Raw genomic sequence first — 9,495 nt, 5'->3', positions numbered from 1 at the left:
TTATACAAACAAAATTAAATCATTTCAACCTTGCCTGCCATTTAGGGCAGAAGGAGAGGAGCTTACAGAGGTAGGGAGCATATCCTGAAGTTTCCAGGACATCCCCATAGCCTGGACAGCTCTGTTCTCTTTGATTGCACATTTCCTACACCAACACTCAACAACAGCCACAACCATTTCCTTGCACAGATCACGGGCTACTTTTCCTTAAAAAAACCGCAACCTAAGTCTACAGTTACTTACATTTCAGAGCAGAAATACTGTTCCCATGGTTGAGGTCCTCAGATCTGTCAAATGGGACACGAATGACAGTGATACAAGATAGGCTCATTTATTCAATAGTGGCTATTAAAAAGAAAAGTTGACCCTCTTTAACCTTCCACTGCAACAGCAAGTGTGGAAAACTCCTTTGCTGAGAAATGGTTGCAGATAAAATATGGCAATGACCGTAGAGAACCTGGTGAATATACACAGGTGCCGCTGTGGTCTCCAGATCTTACAGAAGATTTCTCCTCCAGGGAAGTGCTAACACCCCTCAGGGGGCTGACAGGCTTGGTAGAGTGAAGGTTATACTCTGAATTCCCTATGAGGATGAACTGAATATGGGGCTGCTTGGAAAGTAATGAAAATAATGGGCAAATGTTATCCAGGAGTTACAGAGGTAGGATTGGATTGATACTGTGCAGCTCCAGCCCTGAAAAAGCTTTCCTCAGGGAACAGATCCGAGAGGAACCTGCAAGGATTCCAAACAAAATTTGCAACTTAATAGTGGTTCTTCCAGCTCAAATGGGATTAAGGTAAATGGATATACTGAAATTAAAATCAGCATAAGACTGGATAAAATTAGACCTCAATTTAAACTCGAGTAGCAAAACCTGCTTCCCACAGGAGCACACTATAAACACTGAAACACAGGGACTGCGAAACGGCAAGTATAAAACAAGTGTACAAATCTGTAATAAGTCCAACTTTATTGTAAACCATTATACAATGTAATTACATCAGATACCTTTAAAAGTTTAAGGTAACACCACTGAATAAACAATATGGTCCAAACAGAGGGCAGCAGAATACAGCTGTTGGTTTTGCTCACATTGGCTATACTCTGAATTTACCTACAAACAAACCCCACATTCAGTTTGAGACGGATACCCACGCAAGACAAAAACATCTACAAAAGAGTCCCTTTTTTAAAGATACTGCAGTTTTACTTTGTAAAACCATAGTAGTCATTTTCAGTAATTGAACTGGAAACTTCCCCTAAAAAAAGTTTGCACGCCTATGCTGTAGATGTAACTCTGACTTGATGTGGCTGAATTTATTCACTTTCACTACTGGTTTCTCCTGTAAAAAGCACAGCAAAGTTGCAAACACGGGTTAGTCAAGCACAGTGGCAGAGATTCCTTGTGATGCTCAGCTCTGAGCAGAGCGGGAGAGCCCAGGCCTCCCTCCCCAGGCACGGCAGGAATGGGAGCAGACACCTGCCGGAGGGGATCACTTTGCATTGCTCTAATTTGCAACTCAGTTTCTGAGTTTTCCCTGAAGAAAAGCTATAGTACATTTTAGTTAGCAACATTAACAGACAGCATTCACCTACTTAAAGTAAGACAAGGGGACCTGAACGTATTAAAGCCAGAACTTGAAAACCACATATTAGACAACACCAGTGCTTTAAGTTTATGCAGATGTCACAGGTCAGATCCCAGAAGCAGTTAATACATTTAGGTTGACCATTTGTAGTAAATTCAATCTCCACCAATACCTCTGTGTCTCTTCTCTCAGTTATAATCCCTTTCTCTTACTTTGGCATAGACTACATAGCTTATTTTCACTAAACAGAATCACATTTCCTAAGCACAGCCTGAATTAAACCTTTGCTGTGAGTTGTCCCGAAGTACATGTACAAGCAGAAATCTGAGTGCCAATTTTAGGATAATGCAAATGTTGAGAAGTTCCAATACCATTACTGGATCAACTCTTTATGAAAAGTCTATTTCAGACTGTCCTGCCAGTCCTTTTCAATGAGCAGTAAGACACAGTGAAGCACTAGGCACATATTCCCTTCTCACACTTACAAGCCCGTCAGACAAGAGCACCTGTTCTACTTGTACCTACGGCAAGAATTCCAATATTTACCTTACAAAGAGGAAAACCACCAATTTTACATTTTCCATCTCTTTCCCAGGACAGCAAAGAATGAATAGGAAAAGACCTCAGATTTTTTTATTTAGCTAATGTTGTGAATAAAATTATTGTTTTAGTAGAAAGAGTCAGAGCTGGGTTTTCCCCTTTGAAGGTTGCTCCTCCTGTTACTAACGTGGTGTTTAAAATATTTCTCTGTCTTTGGCTCATAGTGCTTTACTATATCATCTTGCTAGGCATACCAAAATCTCACATCAAGTGACATTTAAGCACTTAAGACATGAAAAATTAGGCATTCGGGACCTTTGCTACAACCATCTTCAACAAACTGCTCCGTAGCACTTTACACTGGTTTGTACTTGGTCAGTAAGCTTGAGGTCTGCTGAAAACAAATATTTTCACATGATTAAGGCCATAATCTTATACTGACAATTCACAGACTAAACATGAGACTAGAATAATTTTGATAACTGAAGTAACTGGAGGGAAAAGGAAGATAAAATGCAAGCTCAGACAGTTCAATCCGTGTGCGCTGCTCAGGTATCTCAGCGGGCGAGGACAGCGAGGGCTGTGCAGGGGGACACAGCACACGTTCAATAGCTTTATGTCACTATCTGGAACAGAACAAATCCTATGCTAAGAGAAATAAACGCTGACATTTGCGACAAGAGCCAGTCCTAGCTCTTAATCCCTTTGGAATCTGTACAAGACTATTCTGTTGCTGAAAATGAATTCCTGGAAGTACTGTGCTTCTGGAAACCCGCGCCCACCCAGTGGTAAATCGTCAAGAGAAGATGCAAGTCACACAATCAATAAAAAAACCCCAAAAACCTAAAACAGAGGCAACACTGATTAGGGACATTTCCCTATTCCTACCCCCCCCGATGTCAAAAAGAACTCAATTAAGCTCCCGATGTCATTAGTTTGTAGATTTAGTCTAAAAGAAACACTAGTGCTGTAACTTATTGCAGTTCTGACATTTCAGTGCACAGTAATGAAGGTCAGTGGCTCAACTAAAACCTCAGGTTTGGTAAAATGCCCCTTGGAGCCGGCTGGACACGCTGAGGTCTGGGAGCATCGTGTTCACCTCGGCAGCCACGCAGGGAAAAGGAATGCTGGAGTAGTGACAGTAAGCACGGGAGCACACAGCTCAGTATTTACTAAGGCCCATTTAAGTGGTCTGGATAATAAATCACATTAAGACCTAGTAAATCTATAAAAAATGTAAAAAACCTTAAAAAGTTCTGAGCAGTTTTCCAATGAAACTGTTTGGTTTAAGGCTTGGGACTTTCCTGGTGTCCAGATCCTACAACAGATTTGCACTTAAGGTCTGTTGTCACCTCCTTGACACATCGCCTTGTCCTGCACAAGGTTTAGCTAAGCAAGGAAAGCTGTCAGAAACAATCATTGAGGAAATATGCAAAGCAAAAGGATGTCACTGAAAACATGTCTGCTAGGTTTCAGATGAGCATGTGTTGTCAATTATCAGAAGAGAGACACTGAAAATAACAGAAATTCTGTAGTAACAACTGCACTGTACCCCTTGGATTGTTTGTTTTTTTTAACTCCTAAAGGATAATGAGACATTATGGAAACGAAACAGGAGAAATTTTTTTGTTGTTGCTGTTAAGCAAATTAAATAGAGGACTGTTTTTCCAACAAAAAACAAGGGACAGAATTATTTTTTGCAATATTGTAGCACAACTGCTTCAGTCAGATCACGGTCCTGTACCGCAGGCCCTACAAAAGGAAAAGTGTCAGAAGTGTTCCATCTCTTTTGGGTCATTTGAGAGGTATGCACAAGAGACTTGCAGGAACAGAAATAATGAGTCATCCGCAGATACTCATTTCACAAATAACCATCACAACAGATTTTTGTCATACACTAAAGTGCACATTTGTCAAATATGCAAACACCACCTCCTATTAAAAAAGGTATTTTCGAATTATGTGGTCGAAAGCACACATAGGACTGCATTTTTAGTGATATTTGGTGACTTCAGCAGTGACAGAGAGCTCTTCCCTTTGCAATCCCTTTGTCTTAAACCAGGACATAAGGATAAATAAGATTTTCACTACAAATATTTCGACCTGTTCTGCACAAAAAAAGGGAACTGCACCCTTTTCTCTGACAAAGAGAATCTTTAAATACAACTGTATGAAAATATAACTTAAATATAAAATAGTCAAATAGATTTGAGGAGACTTGGAAAAAAATCTTTGTTCCACCTATTAGTTCCATAGGTACCCGGTAGCAAGTAAACATTTGTACTTAAAAAAATAATGTTAAGTTACAGCTTGTAACCATAAACTATTCTGCTCTAGGAATTATGCTGCAAAAGCCAGTTTTAGTAATAAAACACACTCCTTTAACTTAGTCAACTCTGATGCCTTTTTGAGAACTTCTTACACTGTCTCATCAGTAACCAAAAGTGAAAGACTCTGATCTGTTCTCTCTGATCTTCTCTGACACAAAACTCCTTAGTGACTCATCCTTAACACCTCTGCAGTTTTTCACACATGATGAGAAGACATTCTTGCATAATTGGTCAGTGTGTCTGTAGTGCAACTGAGCTGGAAGTCTTCCAACTGCTTGCCTTCTGTTGGGAGACCTTGCTTTTTAAGTCAGTTTGTATGCAAACGGAGATGCAATTGCAACATTAAACCCCACTGACGAAGTTCTTTTTGCCACGAAACCTGCAAACACACAGGCCAGGGGAGGTGTCATACGGGCAGACCAAAACGGTGCTTCTTCTTCTTAACGGGTTTCAAGTTGGTCAGTCTGCGCAGATCCTCCTCGGTGTCCGACTCCTCCATCTCATCGTCTGCTGAAATCAGGATCTAAAAACAAATGGCACGTGGATCAGTCACTGTTTCTTCTTTCTACTTTTAAACTTTTACCTTTCTTTTTATGCTTGCAAAGCACCTTGTTATCAAGGAAGAGCTGACAGACTACAATTAGGATTTACTGCCTGCACTATTAAACACCATCACACATCCTATCTGGGAGCTCCATAAATTTCAAAGAAGGATGCATGCATATTAATCTCACTACAGCCACTGAGCCTAAACCTGCACCTCCAGAACAGCAGGGGCAGCTTGAGAGAGAATATTTAAACTCTCTCTCCAAACTGGTACCATGGAGTCATTTTATTAAGGAAAACCCCCTATAAATAGCACTGTTTATCACACAGGAAAGTTACATTAACTTACTAAAGCTAAAACAACTTACCCTCAAAGAAATGACCCATCCCTTCAGCTGAACTAAAAGCTGCTCACTTTGTGTAATTTAGAATAACATTATGCTAAGGCAAGTATGTAAATAGTTCTCCAAAATCAGGTCAGTTGCCTCCACCAGCTCCCTCTCACTTTAAGCTATTAACCTCTCTTTGAATTAGAATTGTCTGCTTGTTTTGTATCCCCTGTGGGGTTTTTTTTAGAAGTATCTGCAGCACAGCTCACCTAGGACATTTACATATTTTATTGTGTCTTCCTGCCCATCTGGAAGGAAATTAACTGCCAGAGTGGTGCAACAAAGACACTTTTCTTAACTGGTTCTCCACAGCAAATGCTGGCAACTGCTGTCAGGGGTACATGCACAGAAAATCAAACCTCAGTTGACAGTGTTCCAATGAAATCAATGGCAGGAGGGGTGAACTGGATTGATATTGCATTAATTGCAGTAGTTAACTCTACATACTTCTGACTCTGACTCTTCATGTGACGCTGCTCTCCTGTATCGGACTTTACTTCCATTTCTTGAATCTTGTCCTGCTTCCTTTTCTTCAAGCTTAGCTTTTGTCTTCCCTTTCTTCATAAGAAAATTATCTACTACCCAGAACATCAATGCCTGTCAAAGAGAAGGGGAAAGTGACAGTTCAGCTTTCTTCAGAGTAGAATAAGTTCATTTGGTCAGTATTTGGAGTTGACAATAATTCTGAATTGGCCAAACCATCCTGTGTAGGAACAGTGTCACCTGGCTTTTTACACAGCACAGGAATGCCCTAGAACCCAGCTACTTGATTCCTTTGTGGAAGAGAAGAAAATAAGAGAAGTAGTGACTATTCACAGTGATTATATATTAACTCTTCATGCAGCAAAGCTTTACCAGCAGTTATTAAATGCAAGGACACCCACTATCCCTGGCTCTAATCCCTAAATCCCAGATTCCTGAAAGAGTACACTTTGGGAAGTATGACTGCACCCGTGCCCTTTTCCTCTGCTCCACCATAGGCCAGCCTGTGGTCAGACACTGGATACTTCACATTACATCTGTCCTTAGACCAACTGCTTCCTGAAGCAAATTTCACTGTAATTTTATAATCTCTGTGTCAGTATTTCAGTATTACATCCAACCTACTGAAGTCATCAGGCCAAAGAGGTCTATGAGGCATTTCTGCCCCTCTCCTGTGCCCAGTCCCTTAGCTCAGTGTGGATTTCAGCTTTGTAAAATCTACATATCCAGACATTTTATCCATTCCTTAGCACCCCTTTTCTTAAGCACCAAGATAACACTGTGTTTTAAGGACTAATGTTAATTAATGAAGACGTGGCAGAAAGATATCCAAGCAAACATTTCAGAGAAGCGTTCCAGTTGTACTAACATTAACAAAGAAGGGAACTATCAGCATGACGATGGCCAGCTCCAGTTGGGGGTTCTCTATGGGATTCAATAAAGCCACCTGTGAAAAGAAGAGCATAAGTTCAGATCAGGGCAGCATGTGCACAAACTGGGTTAGGCAGTGCAATGTTCATGTGCCAGCTAATGCGACAGAAATAACGCAGATGAACCAAAAAAGGACAGCTTTGAGAAAAGCAAAGTACTTAGGACAGCTTATAAATCACCACAGATAAGTAAGTGGGGCTGACAAGAAACGTATCTCTGTCATTTCTGCTTACAGAAATCTGAGAGCTGTGTGAGAATCATCTTGGACATTTTAGAGCTGTGTGCTTCCAAGGAACATGTCTTAGGTTCCATCTTTAGGAAATTTAAACAGAGCAGAGTTTTACAAAATGCACAGTAGGAAGACAGTTCCCAAAGTAGTCCAGAGCAAACAACAGGGCTAAACTGGTTTTAACGGGCTGTAACAACATCACTTTGAATACTCAGTTGCAGAGTCTATCAAAATAAATATTTATACGGTCATCAGCAATGCCTTTACAATCCACTGCAAATTTCTAAAAGCTACAGTTAAATCTATTAAAAAGGTCAGGCAAAGAAAATTCTTTAAAATACTGTAAGAATATACAATACCTGTAAGTAAGAGTTAAAGAATTAGGAAAACAGAGCAGGTTAGACAAGGAGATAGAATAAAATTTTAGATATCAGAGTATATAAAAAACCCTTCAAAATATGATAGGATGTTCCTGGTAATGGATGCCAGGAAGCCTCATTAACAGTACCCCAATTAAACTAAAAGAACATACCAGTACCACAGATTTAATCAGCAATGACTGTAGACAGCTATGATGCCTGAGCCAAACCAATACACACTACTGAAAGTCTTTACAGCTTCCACCTGAAATTCATTTGTCTGTAAAATTCTGTAAAAGCACAAACCTCTTTCCACTGAGGTATAAGCAGCACTATGATGATGATGGTTTTCTCAAATGTCATAATCATTATGTACAGAGCACACTGGCCCACCCAAGCACTGCACTGCAGGGGGTCACCTGCAAGGAAGAAGGAAGGTTCAATACATGCATAGATTTGATTTTACTTCACAGTAAACATCTCAGAAAAGCAGTGTTGAAGAGGCAGCAGGGCAGCTAAATCCTCTTAAAGTGTCTTCTCCCAATTCCCTTAGTGCTGCTTTTCCCCCCCCTCATCCTCACCCCACCTTTCAAAAAGAAACTGAATCTCACAGGACTTGATCCAATCCAGCAGCACCTGTACTATGAGCACTGTTTCATATAATCTGATGAAAGCAAGACAGATAAAGTTGCATTACATTTGTTTCCCAGCCCATTGTTAATTTTGACCCTCTATCTTCAAGTATGAAGTGTCTTGAAAAGGAAAACTTAAGGGAAACACAGCTGGGGGAAAACACATTTCCCTTCAGTCTAAGTAGAACTATGATTCTGCCACTCTCCCTGGGCTACCTTAAACATATTTTTCCTCTCTACAAAGTTAGTGACCATAAGTAACTGATTGCAACTGAAGCAACCTGTGCAAGAGCTCCTATGAAAAATTTAATTGAACAAAAAAATTAAGATCACATTTTAATTTCAAAGAGTTTGAAATTCTGCTGCACCCCACTGTGGCAGAGTAAGAACCCGAGTGCATGAAGTTATCTGCCAGAACAGGATGAAAACCACAAATATTTGACCAGGAAAACTTGTACAGATTCTTAGACTCTGTGAAAGAAAGCAGGAAAAAAAAAGAAGAAAAAAGAGGACTGTTAGGCCTAACAAGCTTTGCAGGTGAGTTCAAAGCAGCATTTCACTGGAAAACAAAAGGAAGGTCTGGAGGGGTATGACAGCACTTTAGTCTTTGCTGCAGCTTCTGCAACATCTTTAAAGACAGCTCAAAACTTTTAGCCTGGGGATGAATAATGGGCAATGGAAAATCAGATGCCTTTATGTGTTTGTAATGCATAATGGACAGTTGCTACTTCCTTTTCTGGAACATTTCTGAAAGGCTTTCAGGATTAATAGTTGGTAATAGGCTGAGACTGTTTGCAGCTTAAATGCCACACAGAGAAACTGGTAAATCAGACTGGAGCCCAAAACAAAGCAAACTTCCTAACCACGTCTTACAGTGTGAGCTAATGATCAACACTCAACAAAATGCTCAAGTTTTACAACTACATACTGCAGTTTACGACAGTCTCTCAATAGTATCCTTGCAGAAAAGCTGGGAAGGTATGGACTGGATGGGTGGAGATACAATTCTGATACAAAGGAAAAAAGCTTTCACAATGAGAGTGGTTAAGCACTGGAGTAGATTGTTCAAAGGGGTTCTTAAATCTCAAACCATGGACAAATTAACAACTGGACTGGACCATGCCTTGAACAACACACTTCAGCTTTGAAGTTAACCCTGCTTTGAACAAGAGGTTGGATCATATGACCTCTGGAGATCCCTTCCAACCAAGTTTTTTCTCTGATTTTATAAGCCATGCAATTCAAGTTAATAACATCACCATATCCAGAAGGTGCTCCCAAGAATATTTAGGACATTTGTACATTCAGAGGCTCAGTATACAAACTCAAATTAGAACTTTAATGTTGAAGTCAAAGCTCTAATTCCATTTCTAAAGTCTGTCACAGCTTCTCTTGAATTCTGATTTTATACCTCTCATGTACAAGTTGCATTTATAGAATAATCCAGCAAATTAGTGGAAATCTTGT

At 40.0% G+C, this 9,495-nt stretch overlaps 1 protein-coding gene across 1 annotated transcript in view; it reads right to left on the bottom strand.

The window, feature by feature from the left end:
* Positions 1-946: 946 nt before the first annotated feature.
* LOC113976033 (store-operated calcium entry regulator STIMATE) overlaps positions 947-9,495 on the bottom strand; it is a 33,038-nt gene continuing 24,489 nt past the window's right edge. Inside the window, exons 5-8 of the mRNA XM_027700787.1 lie at positions 7,703-7,815; positions 6,747-6,824; positions 5,843-5,992; positions 947-4,983 (exon numbers count right to left, since the gene is read on the bottom strand). Coding sequence (XP_027556588.1) covers positions 4,867-4,983; positions 5,843-5,992; positions 6,747-6,824; positions 7,703-7,815 — 458 coding nt within the window. The 3' untranslated portion in view covers positions 947-4,866. The remainder of the gene's footprint in view (positions 4,984-5,842; positions 5,993-6,746; positions 6,825-7,702; positions 7,816-9,495) is intronic.

The sequence above is a fragment of the Neopelma chrysocephalum genome, unplaced genomic scaffold (assembly GCF_003984885.1).
Source record: "Neopelma chrysocephalum unplaced genomic scaffold, ASM398488v2 Primary Assembly neopelma1_147, whole genome shotgun sequence".
Lineage (NCBI taxonomy): Eukaryota > Metazoa > Chordata > Aves > Passeriformes > Pipridae > Neopelma > Neopelma chrysocephalum.
Note: the sequence above shows the minus strand (reverse complement) of the source record. Positions and strands in the feature narration are given on the sequence as shown.